Source organism: Lytechinus pictus, chromosome 8, assembly GCF_037042905.1.
Source record: "Lytechinus pictus isolate F3 Inbred chromosome 8, Lp3.0, whole genome shotgun sequence".
NCBI lineage: Eukaryota > Metazoa > Echinodermata > Echinoidea > Temnopleuroida > Toxopneustidae > Lytechinus > Lytechinus pictus.
In genome coordinates this window covers 239192-260415 of record NC_087252.1, presented here as the reverse complement: position 1 = coordinate 260415, position 21224 = coordinate 239192, and the positions used below count along the sequence as shown (strand labels likewise).

Below are 21224 nucleotides of genomic sequence, written 5' to 3'. Positions count from 1 at the left end.
CTAGAGTTAACCTAGTGTGGTGGGTTATGCGAGTTAACCCAGTCCCAGGGGCTCCGGCGCGCTTCGCGGGCCGGAGCCCCTGTCCCTGGGCTGGGTTACGTGAGCAGCGAGTACGATTTTATGAGCGGTAATTATTATACCGTACTGCAAATAATAAAACAACTAAACCCAATAGGCCTACCGCATAAAATGTATTTTAAGGCGTTTCTCACTTACAATCTTGGGCTTGCAAAGTGGCCGAAATTCTAAGCTTTCCGTCGTGCCATTCAATTCGGTTATAAAGTAAAAAGGATCTAGGCTAAGGTCTTAGCGCCTTCTTACTTAGTTCTAGGCTCTAGCTCTAATGTACATTAACTTACTCATGAACATCTGCATTGTCAATATCAAGTTCTTCCTGCTGCAGTGGACTTGACAGTGCTCCAGATACACGCCTTTCAAGATAAAATAGCAGAAAACCTTGTTAGTGTGCGGGTTATAAACGTTGGAATTATTATTTAACCAGATTTAGCCTGCGCTCATCTGTCAGCTGTGAATGTTGCAAAATAAGACTGAGATTGCAATTAGTTTACTATCATGTCAAAGTAAATACATGTACACAAATCTGAATCTGATTCAGCAATTACATAAAAAACAAGTGGAATGCCTCTGGCCGTCTCACCTGCATCACGCGATTCAATATAGCAGCAGTGCTGATTTTGAAAACTACTATAACTCGCACAAGATGTTCAGTGATACTCGGTTACTCTTATTTCCACGTTTTATGAACTAGACCCATACACTTATAGAAATATGATGGTAATTCAACAAATACCCCCAACGTGGCCAAAGTTCATTGACCTTACATGACCTTTGAACTTGATCATGTGACCTGAAACTCGCACCGGATGTTCAGTGATACTTGATTACTCTTATGTCCAAGTTTCAAGAGTAAGATCCATCAACTTTCCAAGTTATGATGGTAATTCAACAGATACCCCCATTATGGCCAAAGTTCCTTGACCTTTGACCTTGGTCATGTGACCTAAAATGCGCACAGGATGTTCAGTGATACTTGATTACTCTTATGTCCAAGTTTTATGAACTAGACCAACACACTTTAAAAGTTATGGCGGTAATTCAACAAATACCCCAATTTGACCAAAGTTCATTGACCCTAAATGACCTTTGACCTTGATAATGTGACCTGAAACTTGCACAGAATGTTCAGTAATACTTGATTACTATTATGTCCAAGTTTCATGAATCAGATCCATAAACTTTTAAAGTTATGATGGTAATTCAACAGATACACCCAATTCGGCCAAAGTTCATTGACCCTAAATGACCTTTGACCTTGGTCATGTGACGTGAAACTCATGCAAGACGTTCAGTGATACTTGATTAACCTTATGTATAAGTTTTATGAACTAGGTCCATATACTTTCTAAGTTATGCTGTCATTTCAAAAACTTAACCTCAGGTTAAGATTTGGTGTTGACGCCGCCGCCGCCGTCGGAAAAGCGGCGCCTATAGTCTCACTCTGCTATGCAGGTGAGACAAAAATCATCAGAGTAGGATGTTTAAGCATACATTGACCTGTGCAAGGGCAGCCTTTGACCCAATATTCCAGGAACAAAGCTTTATCCACATATTGTCTCTTACCACATTTATATGTACGGTTTATGATGACCTCTGTGATGTTTTATCTCAATATAACAAAATCTAATCAGTTTGTCACTCATACATGTATGGCCAAAGTTCTTGAAGATGAGCCATCAAATGATTCTTCATCATGAGAATGTAACAGATGGACAGACAACCTGAAAAAACAATGCCTCCATTTACAATGATGGGCAGTGACATAAAAGGTCAATGATCCCAAAAATGCTTTTCTGTTGCTCTCCAACAAATTATATAAAGTGGGGTACAAATAAATAAACTCACTGTTTTGAATGAAGTGATGACGGCACGGATAAATCATCTGAGGAGCTATAAGAAAATTAATAGTAGGAGGATTTAATACAATTAAGATAACAACATACTTGACCAAAAAACAAATTATTACTTTTTTTATAAAATCACCCAAAATATGAAAAAATCATATTGGCATGAGTTAAATCAAAGTAGTACACTAAAAACAACTGAACCTTGGCAAAACAAAAATTATTCACAGCCTATTCAAATTAAAATTGTTACACCTAACCCTAAAAACTCTGGGCTATTTTGATGCCTACGAAGACTAAAGAGGGGGGGGTGGAGGGTAATATATACATAAAGTAATAACAGGGCTGAAGTAATAACAGGGCCAGACATAATTGTAGATTTTTAAAAAGAATTTACATTTTAAACTATATTTTAAAAAATGAAATAAAAAGAAATGCATAGTATAGATTCTAGACATTTCATTTGTGGTCACTCTGGATACTAAAAATAAGACATTGATATACTAATATTTCAATGCATTAACAAGAGTTACTTTTGACTTTTCACACTATATTCTTCATGTATTGCAAGGGAAGGTAATTTTCAGATGCACTATTTATTTCTTTTGTGACCTTTGTCATCATAGCCCCAAATCTTATACATGTATACCAAATGTAATTCCCCCTGTTCAACTCCTTTGCTGGGTAAAATAAAAAAATGCATTGCATTTGGCCTTCAAAACTAGGTAAGGGGGCACATAAATAAATAAACTCACTGTTTTGAATGAAGTGATGACGGCATGGATAAATCATCTGAGGAGCTATAAGAAAATTAAAAGTAGGAGGATTAAATACAATTGTGATTATGGCGTACTTGACTCAAGAATAAGTTTTTATCTTTTGGGACAATCATAAAAAATGTGATACTTGTGTTAGATTCAAAACTGATTTAAAGACGGATTCTCAACTGCACATAGCTAAAATCTATGCCTCTGCCTTTGCCAGCTCTGAACTACATGTATATCCCATAATGTATATTGCATATTATTATTTAGATGTATGGTTTTAGAGTCGCATATATATTTTGACGTCTTGCGAGGTTGTTTCAAAGAGACAAAATATTAAAACTTAATTTTTATGTGCATGCCTATGAATTGGACGAAATTAATATTTTGCCCCGCCCACAAGATTATCATTGGTAAATAATTGATATTGTGCATGAAGCTATTGTTACGTCACAATAAAATTGCATGGCGTATTAGTTGCAAGGTGTGGCAAGGGAACGAGATCATATCAGTTTATTGAATTCAATGTTTAAAGCATGACAAGATTCAGTCGCCATGATTTACAGGATTAACATGAAATGGTAAATAAAACCCCACTTTTTATTCATTAATCTATGTTTAGCTTTGTGGGGGTATCTAAATATTAATTCTAGATGACCCATTTTCGTTAGATGCGTAGAAATACTGTTTCTCGCTGAAGAACAATATTGGATTTGTCTCCGACTCATCCAATATAGTTCTTTAGCTTGTACAATAATTTGACGCGTCCCACTCAATAAATAATATTTAAAAAATTTATATACCGCAAAATTGCAAAATTGCCTCTAAGCGGTTTAGAGAAAGGAAAATGAAGTATAAAGGAAATAGAAATAGAAATACTTTGCACAACAAAATGTATCAAAACTAATATTACAACTTACAACTTTATCAACAAATCATGCATAAAGAAATACCATCAAATGGGCCAATAAACATATGATCATATGATCAATTTAAGGACGTTCCACAGTTAAAGTGAAATCCATGTCATTTTCACCAAACTTTGCACATAGATACTTTAGAACCTTAATATTCGAAATATGCAAAAAATAACATAGGTCCATGTGCTTGATTTTTTGCTCTAGAGCTTCAAAATTCACCCAAATTGATGTTCTTAAGAATTGCGCATTCAAAAGAATTTGGCATTTTTAGACCGCCCAAGATTACTACAATGAGTTTAAACCTCCCTCTATTACTCAGTCAAAATACATGAAAAAGTCATCAAATTTCGCAAAAGAGTTAATAATTGTATCGTTTGAATGGAGAATCTATTTATAGTGCTATTTGTTTGCAATTTTAAGTTTAACAGCGCTGGCAATTCATAAAAAAGGCGTAAACTATAACAAAACCCCAATCTAAAAAATTTAAAATTTTAGTAACATACTACAAACGTACAATAAATGCTGCACTTTATTCAAAATCCATGTCATTTTCACAAAAATTTGCAGAGTTGTAGAGGAAGGTATACCTAACAGGTACAAACTTTAAAAAATAGGGGTCCATGTGCTTGTTTTTAAACTATTAGCATTTTTATTTGAGCAACTGTGCTTTTTAAAACACCAAAAATGCGCCGAATGCTTTGTATCTATGTGAAGAAAAAATCAAAACCACTCTACCATTTATTCAAACTCGGGGTAATATTCGTGATTCTTGGCAGCAATGCAAAGTGAATTATTTTGAAATTGTAGAAATTTTTTTTTTGAATGGTCCATGGAATAATTCCATTTTTAGCTTCATGAAATAACGCATCGGATCTGCAGTTAAAGTGCAGAATATGAGAAAAATCAGCTCATACCCGCAGCTAATCAATCACCTGTTCATCCATTGTGACGTCAGCGCGCAGAGCAGTGTCGGAATTACACGGGGGCGACGGGTGATTTTGCCCCCATGACAGCCCAAATCGCCCCTAAAAATTCTCAAAACCCAATGCTTTGGGGCGACTTTTTATTTCAGAATCGCCCCAATAAAATGCCATCGACAATATAAAAAATACTACACATAATTACGTTCTCCAGCGGCGGAGCAAGCGCATCTTTTATATCGCCCTTGCTAGCTTTAAGTTTAACTTAAGTTGAACGGTCGATGCAATATCCGAACCTTCCGTAACACCGGAAGCTTCGCGATTGTAAAATAAATGCGCAATGCAATATGGGATGCGGAGTACGCATAGTCTTTAGCACGGGGGTTTTAGAATTATTGACGCACTTGCCGCATGGCTTATGTACATGTACGCGTGCACGATTAGACTGCACAGCTGGTAACGAGACCACGTGGATCGTACGGTATATTATGTGTATTAGGCATGCACGCGCACAGAATTGTATGCGATCAGCTGGTGATTGTGACAGCGCTGATTATCGACATCGTCGAGTCGGAGTGCGAGATGGATAAGTTTCTAATTCGAGTTCAACCTGGCTCTGCCAAACGGCCAGAGCCAGCGCCAGAAGCCTTTCCAAATCGAGATACTGTTGAGAAGGATAAGCCAAAAAGAAACAGTACTGTACAGAGACAATCAACAATAAAGTCTTGGGGCTTCGATTGGCTTGAATCTGAAGTGTGTGAAGCTGAAGCTCTGGTGCACTAGCGTAGTACGGGGGGGGGGGGCAGTCTGCCCCCCTGACGAGTCACAACCCATGCACTTTTTTTTTTTGCTTGTCAATTTTTTTCTGGTACGAAATCTTATATTTGTGGTTGAAGACTTTTTTTTTTTTTTGCTTGTCACATTTTTGGGCGGACGAATTTGCCCCCCCCCCCTGTGAAAAATCCTAGGTACGCCACTGCTCTGGTGGGATCACTGTTGTTTATTTTAAGGCCTGTAGCCTACAGTAATTACAGTTAATAATGTTCTGAGCTTTTAGGCATCACATTGAGTCTCGGAATGTCAAAAGGTAATTGCTGATATGCGATAAAAAAGTAGCCCCATGAATTAGAAAATAGCCCCAAGATATTCAGTGGTAGCCCCAATGTAAAAAAAAAAGTAGCCCCTAAAAAAAAAAATTAATTCCTAGCCTGGCGCAGAGTGTAAACTATGCGCAGATCATAATGCGCACAAACATAACTGTGGAACGTCCTTAAGATTTAAAAAGATGAGTTTTAAGCATAACTTTAAATGTATTAACAATAACTCAAAACCATTCAATAATCCCTATTAAAATATCTAAGCCCTGGAAAACAAAGGGATGCTATGACAATGTGATAAGCCCTAAACAAGAACTGCATTAGTATTATTATTATACTTACAGTAACTTTATTCTGAAAATGTGAAAACCGTCACTTCAATCTAATTACACTGGTAATCATAGTCTTAACACAAATGATTTTATTTGAAAAGAAGAGTAGGTTTAATAATATTTAAAAAATTTATATACCGCAAAATTGCAAAATTGCCTCTAAGCGGTTTAGAGAAAGGAAAATGAAGTATAAAGGAAATAGAAATAGAAATACTTTGCACAACAAAATGTATCAAAACTAATATTACAACTTACAACTTTATCAACAAATCATGCATAAAGAAATACCATCAAATGGGCCAATAAACATATGATCATATGATCAATTTAAGGACGTTCCACAGTTAAAGTGAAATCCATGTCATTTTCACCAAACTTTGCACATAGATACTTTAGAACCTTAATATTCGAAATATGCAAAAAATAACATAGGTCCATGTGCTTGATTTTTTGCTCTAGAGCTTCAAAATTCACCCAAATTGATGTTCTTAAGAATTGCGCATTCAAAAGAATTTGGCATTTTTAGACCGCCCAAGATTACTACAATGAGTTTAAACCTCCCTCTATTACTCAGTCAAAATACATGAAAAAGTCATCAAATTTCGCAAAAGAGTTAATAATTGTATCGTTTGAATGGAGAATCTATTTATAGTGCTATTTGTTTGCAATTTTAAGTTTAACAGCGCTGGCAATTCATAAAAAAGGCGTAAACTATAACAAAACCCCAATCTAAAAAATTTAAAATTTTAGTAACATACTACAAACGTACAATAAATGCTGCACTTTATTCAAAATCCATGTCATTTTCACCAAAATTTGCAGAGTTGTAGAGGAAGGTATACCTAACAGGTACAAACTTTAAAAAATAGGGGTCCATGTGCTTGTTTTTAAACTATTAGCATTTTTATTTGAGCAACTGTGCTTTTTAAAACACCAAAAATGCGCCGAATGCTTTGTATCTATGTGAAGAAAAAATCAAAACCACTCTACCATTTATTCAAACTCGGGGTAATATTCGTGATTCTTGGCAGCAATGCAAAGTGAATTATTTTGAAATTGTAGAAATTTTTTTTTTGAATGGTCCATGGAATAATTCCATTTTTAGCTTCATGAAATAACGCATCGGATCTGCAGTTAAAGTGCAGAATATGAGAAAAATCAGCTCATACCCGCAGCTAATCAATCACCTGTTCATCCATTGTGACGTCAGCGCGCAGAGCAGTGTCGGAATTACACGGGGGCGACGGGTGATTTTGCCCCCATGACAGCCCAAATCGCCCCTAAAAATTCTCAAAACCCAATGCTTTGGGGCGACTTTTTATTTCAGAATCGCCCCAATAAAATGCCATCGACAATATAAAAAATACTACACATAATTACGTTCTCCAGCGGCGGAGCAAGCGCATCTTTTATATCGCCCTTGCTAGCTTTAAGTTTAACTTAAGTTGAACGGTCGATGCAATATCCGAACCTTCCGTAACACCGGAAGCTTCGCGATTGTAAAATAAATGCGCAATGCAATATGGGATGCGGAGTACGCATAGTCTTTAGCACGGGGGTTTTAGAATTATTGACGCACTTGCCGCATGGCTTATGTACATGTACGCGTGCACGATTAGACTGCACAGCTGGTAACGAGACCACGTGGATCGTACGGTATATTATGTGTATTAGGCATGCACGCGCACAGAATTGTATGCGATCAGCTGGTGATTGTGACAGCGCTGATTATCGACATCGTCGAGTCGGAGTGCGAGATGGATAAGTTTCTAATTCGAGTTCAACCTGGCTCTGCCAAACGGCCAGAGCCAGCGCCAGAAGCCTTTCCAAATCGAGATACTGTTGAGAAGGATAAGCCAAAAAGAAACAGTACTGTACAGAGACAATCAACAATAAAGTCTTGGGGCTTCGATTGGCTTGAATCTGAAGTGTGTGAAGCTGAAGCTCTGGTGCACTAGCGTAGTACGGGGGGGGGGGCAGTCTGCCCCCCTGACGAGTCACAACCCATGCACTTTTTTTTTTTGCTTGTCAATTTTTTTCTGGTACGAAATCTTATATTTGTGGTTGAAGACTTTTTTTTTTTTTTGCTTGTCACATTTTTGGGCGGACGAATTTGCCCCCCCCCCTGTGAAAAATCCTAGGTACGCCACTGCTCTGGTGGGATCACTGTTGTTTATTTTAAGGCCTGTAGCCTACAGTAATTACAGTTAATAATGTTCTGAGCTTTTAGGCATCACATTGAGTCTCGGAATGTCAAAAGGTAATTGCTGATATGCGATAAAAAAGTAGCCCCATGAATTAGAAAATAGCCCCAAGATATTCAGTGGTAGCCCCAATGTAAAAAAAAAAGTAGCCCCTAAAAAAAAAAATTAATTCCTAGCCTGGCGCAGAGTGTAAACTATGCGCAGATCATAATGCGCACAAACATAACTGTGGAACGTCCTTAAGATTTAAAAAGATGAGTTTTAAGCATAACTTTAAATGTATTAACAATAACTCAAAACCATTCAATAATCCCTATTAAAATATCTAAGCCCTGGAAAACAAAGGGATGCTATGACAATGTGATAAGCCCTAAACAAGAACTGCATTAGTATTATTATTATACTTACAGTAACTTTATTCTGAAAATGTGAAAACCGTCACTTCAATCTAATTACACTGGTAATCATAGTCTTAACACAAATGATTTTATTTGAAAAGAAGAGTAGGTTCATGCATAAACACAGTTTGAAGTCATAACTTGATTAGTTAATTAATCAATGTATCATGAATATATTTTTAACATGATCCTCCGAAATTAATAAACATAACTGTTAAAATGCCAAACGCTTCTCGAGTAATTAGAACAATGACCACTGTGACTATCAATCTTTGACTAATAAAATCAATATCAGATAATCAGTCCCAAATCCAGACATGATCCGATGGATTCTTGAGATGTCACACAAACAAAACAGGATAAACGGACAATTGAAAGTTTTGTGCCTCCAGCACTACTCACAGTGGGTGGGGGAATAAATTGGTACCCTAATTTGGTAAATGCTGACCTACCTATCGAGAAGAACTTGGACCTCAGTTCCATCTTTGCCAGGAGTTGATGTCTGAACTGTCTTCCTGTTACATACATGAATGGTAATATACACATCTTCATCTGGATAGATTATTCCTCTACATGTTACCTCAATCTACATCAACACATACATCAAAAACCAAATTCTTTCAGAATTCCAAACAAGATAATCATTGCTCCATAATTTTTTTCTTGAATCTATTAGAATGGATTTAGCATTTAAGTTATTCAACTCCATGTACATACACACTGTTATTTTGTAAACCCTCAATAGACATTCGCTTCCTAGACTGTATAAAAGGTGTCAACAACAGGGTATAAAATAGAGGGAAGCAAGATAACCAGGTGATATGATTCTCCCTAATTGGAAATAAAGTGGTATTATGGAGTGACTCTCTCTAGACTTTCCAATTTCAAAATTTCTTTGTTCCTTCCCTTTCCCCACTTTGTTTTCTGTTTTGTTCTTGAAAAAAAAATTGGAGTGGGTGGGGATTGGCAGGCGTAATCGTACGTACATGCAAACCTTGATGATCAAACATTACATTCTTACAGACTATTTATCTATTGCTGGAAGATAACCAAATATATTTTGTTATTATTTAACAACTTGCTCCCCTCTCCCAATCAAAAACTGTGTAAACATAAACCTCCCAGGTGATTCTGATTCTTGGGGTGGGGGGCATTATAGCCCCCCCCCCTTAAGATCTCAGCCGCGAGTTGCGCGATCATAACGAAAAATTTGCATGATGGTAGAGAATGACGTAATTTACACAGTTGCATTGGTAAATTTCACTGAATTCATGTTTTATATGAATTAAATATGCTAATTTATTTTTGAAGTCATTCTTTTTGCTCTGATTCACTAAATAAAGCTCCTTGAATATTTTTTTGGAAAATATTCTTTATAGCATTCCTAACAATTGTGAATGAAAAAAAATTCTGGTACCAAGACCAATTTCTTATATTTTATTGTTTTTTTTTTATTTGTTATGTATTTCTATATTTTCTTACTTCTTGTTTCTTATATTGTTTTTTTCAATGGAAATCATTTCGGACTTAATTCTGATCATAAGCAAGGCAAAATTACAGTGTAATTAAGTTTAATCAGTAAAAGTACAAGGATACATGAATTTTGGCTAAATATACAATATGCATTATCATGTTTATGAGCAATTTGGGTCTGACATGCAGTAACATGTTGCGTAATGTCGTAACCATGCATCACATATTTGGTTTCAAAATTTGCGCAAGGCTTGAAAGTAAAAAGTTAGTGAGTGGCGAGGTAATAAAATTTGCGCAGTAGATATATTGCGAAAATTGTAGAGGGGGGGCGGCAATTATGGCCCCCCACCCTGGGAGAATTAGGGTTAAACTAGAAATCAGCAATGGGCATGCATGTAACAATCAAAACAGAACTAAAACAACTTAACACCAAACTGGTGATGCGGGCTCAACTGGTTTGATCTTTTTGACCAAGTACAGAATGTAAAATGCAGGTAGGTAAAACCGTAAATACAGTTTTGTCTCACAAACAAAATGACCAATCAGATTATAGAATTCATGAAAAAAATATGACCCACTAAGAGATAAATATCATACTTACACCACTGATTGCTCTGAGTCAGTCGTTACTTCCTTTTCTTCAGACCTAAAAAGATAACAGTAATATGGACTTCTGAAATAATATCTATAGTACCCGCATCTTCCTAATTCCAGAATCGGAATTGGCACAACTTCCCTTATAACAATCACTTTGAAGAATTATTATTCAATTTTCAATCTCATATCTCATCATTGTATAGTCACTGATTTCTATTCAGCCATTGTTTCCAAACATGAACTTTCACTTGCAAAATATCTATACAACATATCTGAAAAAGGGACGGCCAATTGAAAACTGTTCATATAGCTTCATTATTTAATTATTAGGCTTGTATTACCTTGATAAACTAACCCGGTGAACTGTGGAGGGGGGGGGGTAATTGAACCAACCCCCCCCTCCTGACAATTTCCATGACCATTAATTGCATTTTTTTTTACAGGGCTGCTCGCTTACTTTTTTCTTTTGATTCCTGCGCTTCTTTTGTGACCAAATTTATAATGGTCGGATATCTTGGTTTACGCAACATAAGCATACCGATTCGTACCAGTACAAGTCGGACCCAAAATTGCTCCAAAAATATGTACATCTCCAGAAACATTATTTCTGTCTTGAGTTGGATCTATGTTATCAAACATAATGATTGATTAGCTATAAAATAAATAGAATCAAAGGACATCTGGATGTGAAGTGTGACTGAGTTGAACTTGAAGTCGCAAATAACAAGCTACATCTAAGCTCGATTATATTTTTATACTCATAAGTCTAGACTAGGCAAAATGTAATCAGGAAGAAAATAGAACAATGATTAACCCTAAATAGACTGGGTTATTTCGATACCTAAGAAGACTAGGGGGAGGGGGCTGATTCAGCCCCCCTTACTGTCTCGGCCGTCGTTCGGCACGCGCGTTACCCATGGCATAATCTACAGAACTACTAGATCAAATTGTGCGAAAAATCTCTTTGCTAATTAATTATGCTAATTTATGCATAAAATCAAAATGTTGCTTTAATTAACTAAATAATGCCCCTAAAATGCTAATTTTTGGTACACTGACACTTTATATGAATCTCATCAAATGTCAAAAAAATTCAAAATCACAATCATTTTCTAAATTTATTTATTTATTTTCTAAATTTCTTATGTATTTCTTGGTTTTTGACTTTCTGTTTTTATTGTTTTTTTCTATGGAAATTGTTGGGGACTTTATTTGGAGCATAAATAAGATGGAATTGATTGATTTCAATCTGCAAAAGGAAAAATAATGATACATTTATGAATTTGGGCTAAAAACTCTATTTGAATTGGATTTGTACACAAATTCACGTTTTTGTGCCATTTTGGGTCTGCAATTCTGCATGCTGTTACAAAATCTTGCGTAATTTCGAAACCGCGTACCCGGGGGTCGCAAATTTGGTCTCAAAACTTGTGCAAGACTTGAATGCAAAAACTCAATGAGCGCACAGTCAAAAAATGTTGAGGGGGGCTGAATCAGCCCCCCTCCCCCCCAGGCCCAGTCTTTTTAGGATTAAGTACCGGTAGTGCCATTCACTCATGCATTGGTTGCTCAATACAGGTAAGGCTGCAACATTCATGCAGAGTGTCCAAAGCTATCTAAAACTAATGAACAGATTCTACAGCATAAATGAATAATTTGATCCCGGGCGCGGCGCGGCGCGGGGACTCGCGCCACTACTGTACCCTGTAGTGTTCGGGCGCGCGGCTGTCGTGCTAACGTTAGAGGTTGCCCAAGATGTAACCCAGAGAGCTCCGCCCGCGCAGCGGGCGGGAAATCTCTGGGTTACATGTATTTGGCCATTGTCACCGGACTATGATGATTTATGGTCTAAATATTTCTCCAAATGAATTGTGAAAACAGAAAGTATACAATTAGGCCTACCACGATTATATGGATGAAGGTCTAACGAGTGGCAGTTTCCTGACATCTGGGCACAGACTGGAACCTAAAAAAAACGAAAAGTTCTCTCCTTCTACCCCACTCATTCTATGAACAAGGTTATGATAAAACCTTGTTCTCTGTTTAATTTACTCCTCCCTGTGTGGTGAAATAAGGTTGGCAATGTTTGGCTCATTTTCTCTTTTTCTTTGAGACAAATGCTTGATTTTTTTATACTGTCAGGTTTCAGTACAGCTATTCATCATATAACTTGGCTATTAAGTAAATTTGAATCTTTAAATTATTTTTTCTTAATTAAAAATAGAGATTGAAAAACCAAAATTGTAGAGCCATATTACTTTCCACCAATAGAGGGCGTATACAAAAATATGCCCAAAATTCAACTTTTTGTGCGCTCTGGTGAATAAAAAAATTACCCCCAAATTACTAATGATAAATAAATTGCAATTGTATGGAAAATAGTATTTTTGGTCACAAAAGTGATATTTTAAATAATGATTTTTTTAAGTTTGTGTTGTGTACAGCATTGGCACACCATACTCCATAGTCCTACCTGTAGATTCCCCACAGGCAGAATAGAAATGAACCCTTGAGTGCTTCTACCCAGTCTCGATCGGCCATTTTGTTACGATTTTTCACAAAAATGGCCGATCGAGACGGGGGGGGGGGTAGAAGGAGAGAACTTTTTGGTTTTTTTTGAGGTTCCAGACTGTGCCCAGATGTCAGGAATCTGCCACTCGTTAGAACTTAGACCTTCATCCATATAATCAATTCAGTTTTTTACTGCGATACATGTCTACTGAATAAACCATTATTAAATTGAATTGAATTGAATAATCGTGGTAATTGTATACTTTCTGTTTTCACAATTCATTTGGAGAAATATTTAGACCATAAATCACCCTAACGTTAGTCCGGTACGTGCCGGTGACAATGGTGTAAAATACACTTAAGCTTCTGGGCCCGATTGCATGAAAGGGTCTTTCTAAGGACCGTCTTTCGTGTCGCCCATCTTTTATGATACGCTATAAGGGGGGTGTTCATCATCATCATCATCATCATCTGGTACGGGATGAAGGCGCAAGCCTGTAATTCCCGGTCGTTTCTTGTATGATTGGTCACTGAAAACTACTACTTCATGAGCTTGCGTGAGGAGTCATGGAAGCTCAAAGTGGTTTTTTTGCCAAAAAATATCAATATTTCTTTTAAATTTGTCTGTTGTTGGCATTTGTATTAGGTTTTCAGGAAGACTATTCCAGTCATTGATGACTCTTCTACTGAAAGACTTATTTCTCACATCCAGTTTGCTATGGGATTTCAATAATTTCATGGAGTGACCTCTTGTAGAGTTACTACCAGACTTGGAGAAGAAATGGTCTGGAGAAATGTTGACCAATCCATGCATAATCTGGTGGACCATTATCATATCTCCTCTCCTCCTTCTATAATAGAGTGAGTACATGTTAAGTTCCCTGAGTCTCCTTTCATACGGTACGTTTCTGAAGTCCTTCACTAGTTTTGTTGCTCGCCTCTGTAGTATGTACTCTCTCAACCTTCTTGGCATGTTCTGTAAATCTACCGTTCCAGATGACGCTCCCATATTCCAGATGTGGTCTAATTAATGTCTTGAAGAGAATGGGCAAGGTAGATTTGTTTAGTTGAGTGAAAGTTCTCTTTACGATTCCAAGCAGTTGGTATGCCTTATTAACAGCTAGAGACACATGCTGATGAAATTTCAATTGATTATCAACTGTTACCCCAAGATCCTTTTCAGTAGCTACTGACTTCACTTCTTGTTCCAACATATAAAATTTTGCTTCTGGATTATTCCTTCTGATGTGTAGAACTTTACATTTACTGCAATTGAAAGGTAACTGCCATTTCGCTGACCATAATTGTAGTCTATCCAGGTCTTCTTGAAGATCTTTGATCTTTGATAAGTCACTCACTATATTGTAAAGTTTGGTGTCGTCGGCAAATAAAGCAACATTACTCTTGTTGACAGAAGATGATAGGTCATTGATAAAGACTAGGAAGAGAATAGGTCCGAGAACACTCCCTTGCGGTATTCCGCTTGATACTGGAGACCATGGAGATAGTTCCCTGTTTACTCGTACACGCTGAACTCTTCCTGTCAAAAATTCTCGCATCCAGATAAGAAGTTGGCCCGTAATTCCGTGTCTCTCTAGTTTACGTAGTAGCCTTTCATGGGGAACACTGTCAAATGCTTTGCGAAAATCTAAGTACAAAACATCGATTGGCTTCCCTTCATCAAGCATCTGCGTCCATTCTTCAAGCACATACAGAAGTTGTGTGGAACATGACCGTCCTGGGATGAATCCATGTTGGTTATAATACAACAATTGATTATTTTGCAAATGATCCACTACAGCATTCCTCACAATCTTTTCCATTAGTTTTCCTGCTATCGATGTAAGACTCACCGGTCTGTAGTTAGAAATCTGTGATCTAGTTCCTTTCTTGGGAAGAGGAATTACAATTCCCTTTTTCCAGTCAGCTGGAATTTTACCTTCATGCATTGACTTGTTGAATATGATAGATAGTGGTTCTGCAATAACTTCACCCAACTCCTTCAGCACTTTAGGATGGATCCCGTCTGGGCCAGCTGATTTATTCACATTTAAGGTTTTGATCATTTTTATCACATCTGATGTTTCAAATCCTAACTTATCCATACAAGGTATATCAGCGTCTACTCCGGTCACATAATCTGGAAAGTTTTGTAAGTCTTCAACAGTAAATACTTCACAAAAGTATTTGTTAAGGACATCTGCCTTTTCCTTATCAGATTCTACTAGAGATCCATCATAAAGACTTCCTATCTGACTTCTACCTTTAATCTTGCTATTTGCGTACCTCCAAAAAGCCTTAGGATTAAAGTTGATACTTTCCACTAGGTCATCTTCAAAGTTACGACTGGCTGCTCTTGTTGCCTTTCTTAGCTCATTTCTTGCCTTCTTATATGAATTTAAGTCTGCTTGTTTCTCGTCTTCATTTCTATAAACACTTTTGGTATAGCGTTTCCAGTTTCGTGCTTTTTTCTTAGAAAGTTTCAGGATTGGTTTAGTAATATATATGTTCCGTCTTTTGTCTTTACTACATTGTCTCATTGGAACATACTTTTTGACAAGAACTTCCACTTTCTCTCGCAGCAAATTCCATGCTCGATCACAATCAAGTAATTCAAGTTCATCCTCCCAATTGATAGGTTCAAGAGAAAGTTTCATAGATTCATAATCTCCTTTCTGAAATATCATACGAGTTTCTTTTGTTTCCAACATTCTCAGGTCATTATCTATATTCTCATTATCTATATTTATAATGATGATTATGATAATAATGATGAATGATAATGATGATAATGATAATTAATAATAATAATAATAATAATAATAATAATAATAATAATAATAATAAAAATAATTAATAATGATAGGAAAATTATATTAATGATAATAGTAATAATAATATTAATAATAATGATAATGACAATGATAATAATGATATTGAAAATAAATAACAATAACAATAATTAAGAGCAAAGTTGTACCGATTTTGAGTGAAATTATTTTATATTATGTATTTTCCCCTTATTTGTATGACTGTATGTAGTTTGTTGTATTTCTTTGTATGTTTTTTTTTCTGTATATCCTGTAATAATGATAATGATAATAGTAATGATTGATTATTGATAATTGTAATAATAGAAACAATATTAATAATAATAATAATAGTAATAATAATAATAATAATAATAATAATAATAATAATAATAATAATGATAATAACAATGACAATAACAATAATAATAATAATAATAATACAATTAATAATAATAATCATAATGATAATAATAAGATTGATAATAATAATAATGATAATTATATTAATAATAACGATGATTAAGAGTAAAATGTTACCGATTTGATTGAAATTATTTTGTATTATGTATTTTTCTTCAAATATGTGTGATTGTATATATATTCTGTAGAATTTATCTTTACGCTTTGATTTTGTATATTTCTGTGTATATGTAAATGCCAACAAGAATATTTTCCTAAATGGACAGAATAAAATCAATTCTCAATTCTCAATTCTCAATTCTATATTCAAATGGGCAAATAAGCATACATGATCACTAAGTCCTAAAGGTGGAAGATATTGCAGTGCAGTAACTATGGTGTCAGAGTTAGCAAGCATTAAGTCCAAAGTGTTGGACTTCTGTCCGCTTCTATGACATGTTGGTTCCAATACATGTTGTATAAGAAATGATTCTTGAGTAGCAGTTAGGAACATGTTCGAAGGATGATTGGGCGATGCTTTCACATATGACTTCTCCCAGTCTACTTCGGGATAATTGAAATCTCCAGTGATCAATAAGTACTTTTCTCCATTCTCACTGGCTGCTTTAATAAGATCACACAGTTTCCTGTTATTTTCTTTTGAACTTGATGGACTCCTGTAGATACATCCCACCAACATTCTATCTTTTCCAGTTAGCTGGATTGAACACCATATGGATTCGGTAAAGTCTACAGAAAAGAAAACTTCATAGGCATTTAGTCTATTACTAATATATACTACCACTCCACGAAGACTGGATTCCCGATCAATGTTTGTAAATGTCTGAAATCCCTCTAGTCTTAACACTTCCGGGGTTGCTTTGAACAAACTTGATTTTGGTGCTACTTCACATATCATAATCAAATCTGGTTTTTGCACCCCAATCACAATGAGTAGATTTTCCATTTTGTTTAATAACGAGTCAGAATTCGTGTATAGCACTTTCAAATTGTTTCGGTTGAGTTGTATGCCATTATTCACTTGTTCTCCAGTAGCTCCCTCAAGTCATACTATTTTAGGAGCCCCACCAACTGCTCCAAATGTGCCATCTATCTCAATATCACTATCACTAACGTCATCGCTAGATGTTGGAGGAGATGAATTACTCACATTTTCCCTGAGATTTTCTTCTTGATGGGCTGGTTTTGCTCTATCATCTTTTGTAAAGTCCTTCTTTCTCCATCGTGATATTATCTTACCATGTCGTATCATCAGGTTATGTTCGCCTTGATCCCTTCTTGCCCTCAGCTCTTGGCGTAGCTTCCAGCTCTCTTCACGCTGCTGCTTCGTCATGTCAGGAGCAATGTTCGTGTTTCTCCATCTTTCATTCTCACGCAAGTTCCTTGATGCTGCTAGAATGTCCCTCTTCATGCTCTCGTTCTCCAAGTGTACAAGCAGAACTCTTGCTTTATCCTTAACTTGCCTTTGACCTCCAAGACGGATAGCCTTATTAATGATGACATCTTTGACTTTGAGGCTATTTGTGACAAGGTCTGTAATGAGTTTCTTGTCTTCAGCTACCCTATCTTGGATCTGAACTTGTTTTGATTCTGGTACATTGTAGAATACAATATTATTTTTCCTTCGCTCTCTGTCAACTAGTTCTTCCATCGTGATCATGCTTACAACACTCTCAATGCCACTATTTGTGTCAACATGGCCAATATTTTCACTGTTTTGTCATATCTTGTAGATCTTTTATCAGTTTCTAGTTCTGACTTCTGGAGTATAGTTACTCTTTGCCTTGCTTGACCTGAACCAGCATTGGTTAGCCCTTGCTCGCATGCTTCTGCATAGGATTTTTTCACCTGTTTTAGACCATCATCAACCATTTCTTTCATTGTCTGTTGAGCATTTTGTAAGATTTTCCCAACAGCTTCACCCAATTCTTTTTCAACGTTACTACATAAGTTTGTTGTTGTCTTTTTATTTTTCACCTTTAACTTTGCTGCGTCAATTGCTTCCTTCTCGCAATCAACACAGAACCAATGTGCTCTATTTGATTCATTTGTGAAGAAATGGTACATGTCAAGTGTCATATAATGGCAGGTCATGCGTGACCATCTCTCACATTCAATCATATGTGTAACACCTTCCTCATGGCAGTACTCACAGTCATATGTATCCTTACTTGTGCTTGCACCTTCACCTTTCTTTCCTGATGATTTCTTTGATGTAGGTTTGAGTTTATTCAATTTCTCCTGACCTTTCTTGTTTTCTTGAGCAGCCTTGTTTAATTCTGTAAAGGATACAGAACGCATGGCTTTTGGCTTGGAGGCTTTATCAGGTCCTCTTCCTTTGGCCCCTTCGTTTACTTTCCTTGTTCCTGCAGCTGCTCGTACTTTTCCCTTCTCGCCCTGCTGCCTACGTACTCCGGTACGGTCGTTGGGTGCGGGCGGCGAAGCTCCGGCTGTGCCTTGGTTCTCTACATCCGGGGCATTTTCATACTGGCCAGGATACGGTTGGCTATTTTTCTTCATTTCTACTTCTTCATCCTCTGAATAATTTTCATTATTTTTTATGTCTTCATTTTTATCTTTGCTAAATGGAGATAGCTTGGAAAAAGTTTTGTGAAGTACATCCATTCTTTCCAAATCCAATGACCTTAGCTTGACCTTGGTTGTACTACTGCCACGATCACCCGGCACGGCCCGGCTTCGGGAAAGAGAAACGCTGACCTTGATATGCACCGGGGGCCTTGACCTGATGTGCTAACCACACTCGTTTTTTAGCTGGTAAATTCCTGCTTTTCTTGTCAAGCATAAACTCAAAAAACCTTCCTAGCTGCACTCCAACAAGTTGGAGATATATATGCAAGGCAAAAAGACAACTTTTGCTATGACCAAAAGGAATTTTCAAGAAATTTAATTTTGAAAAATCAGAGAAAGCAAAAGAGACGTCCGACTCCTCACGCATGCGCAATCTAAGTCCCCACCTGTTTCTGAAATTTATGATAAAAAACAAGATTCGTTAGCTTGCTTTTAAATCAAATTTTATACAATTTCATGATATATTACATCATTTTATAAATAAATATTTTGTTTATTTTAACGGACGAATGAAATATGTTTGCAGATAATTTATTTAAAATACATTTCACATGGTGCATCATAATAAAAGATGGGCGACACGAAAGACGGTCCTTGCAAAGACCCTTTCGTGCAATCGGCCCCCGGGCTCCCGCCCGCTGCGCGGGCGCGGGCGGGAGCTCTCTGGGCCTGGGTTAGGGTTACCCAAGATGAAGTGCATGTCGGTGACTGTTAGTGTTGGAAGTTATCAATTACAAGGTAGAATCTTAATTAAGTTATATCGATTAAGTCCTTATAACTGTTAGACATAAAATGAAGAGCCTCAAGAGGGTGTAAAGAATTCGATAAAAAATTAGTTCTAACTTAAGTTACTCACATGTCCAGCAAGAGGGACAAAAACTGGTCATTGGACAGTCCTCTTGCTCCACGTAGCTCACTCCAGCGCTCGAAAACCTCACCATGTACTCTGATTGTTCCCCTCTTCTTTCGCGAAAGTTCGTACTCTTTGTCATACTCTCTTCTCCTAACAAGTCGGGTACCTGGAGAGGCACCCTTCGGTTCCTTCCTCCCTCCTTCCTCGTCCGCCATATCCTCTTCTTGATTAGGTAGCTAAATTATTACCGGTAATTATTGTGCGCCGTGCATGCGGCGAGACTGAGAACCTTATATTTCATTCAGCTTCGCGCGTACGTGCATAGCGCCAACTTAATGTGTTCCGCCATCTTGCTTGTTGGTTGCCGATAAAATGCGCATTTTCAGATTTTTTAACGCTCAGATATCATCCATGACTGAAACATTGACCAATCAAAAACTAAGATTCTACAAGAAATATGAATATTCATATACGAAAGTATAAACATAGATAATTCAGTTTTATGTGAAATTTAAACCCAATACTTCAAAATATGGTTAGTTTTATGTCTCTAAAATGACCCTTAAAACCAGAATTTTATTAGTAAAAAATAAAGGTTTTCCCAAGTTGCCATGGTAACGCGGTCTGAGATATAAAAGCTTAGCAAACACTTCATTTCAGTGATCGAGGATGTATTTGTTTACGGTATACGTCTACATAAATTATAACATTTTTTTCCAGACCATGGATGAACTTTCAAAAAGAGACATTTTAGGCAAGTTTTTACGATTTCCGGCAATTTTCTGACACAGGCACTTTGAAGAGGTAATTTTTACAGAATTAGAAGAAGACATCATGGATTTTCCTAATTATCACGACGGATATGCAACTTACTTGTAAACAAATCAAACAAAGTCTATGATACATTTTCGATAATGCAAAAAGAGACATTCAAGTCTCTGATTGAGAGCCGCAGATTGAACATTCGCACGGCGCAATGGTAGCGTTTTCGCCGAATTCGTCGGGGCGAAAACTCCAAGAGAGCCGTACCACTCACCAGTCCCGAACGCTGCGCTGTATGTTTGATGATTTATCTGGTGCCATTTCGTGCTTATAAATTTGTTTTTTCTACAATGCCACTATCTCATTAAAATTGTTTGTCATGATAACATTGGAAATATTATCGTTTAATGGCCCAAAGGATCGACTGTAATAAAAGATACTTTGAAATATTGTCAGAGAGTGATTAGTTAGGTGATGTTTATGGTCAGAATTCAGTCATGGCTTCGGGTGAACTTACGCGAACGCGGTCACTTGCTCACGGGGTGAGTCGGCCTGGCCCTTTGGTGGAAGGCCGTTAGGCAACGTGCAGTGCAGCTAGAGCAGAGTTGGGGAGTTATAGGTATAAAAATACTTTGAAATAAGTAATCTG

The 21224-nt window shown here is 36.7% G+C and overlaps 1 protein-coding gene across 2 annotated transcripts in view; it reads right to left on the bottom strand.

The window, feature by feature from the left end:
- Window positions 1–21224, bottom strand: part of LOC129267307 (zinc finger protein 835-like) — a 31847-nt gene that overhangs the window by 8723 nt on the left and 1900 nt on the right. The window contains exons 2-7 of one of the 2 annotated variants that reach the window (XM_064103296.1): window positions 19817–20118; window positions 10632–10676; window positions 9010–9072; window positions 2678–2722; window positions 1924–1968; window positions 360–431 (exon numbers count right to left, since the gene is read on the bottom strand). In XM_064103296.1, coding sequence (XP_063959366.1) covers window positions 360–431; window positions 1924–1968; window positions 2678–2722; window positions 9010–9072; window positions 10632–10676; window positions 19817–20028 — 482 coding nt within the window. In that variant the 5' untranslated portion in view covers window positions 20029–20118. Of the gene's footprint in view, window positions 1–359; window positions 432–1923; window positions 1969–2677; window positions 2723–9009; window positions 9073–10631; window positions 10677–19816; window positions 20119–21224 lie in introns of those variants that run through there. The other variant, XM_064103297.1, reaches the window with a different exon arrangement.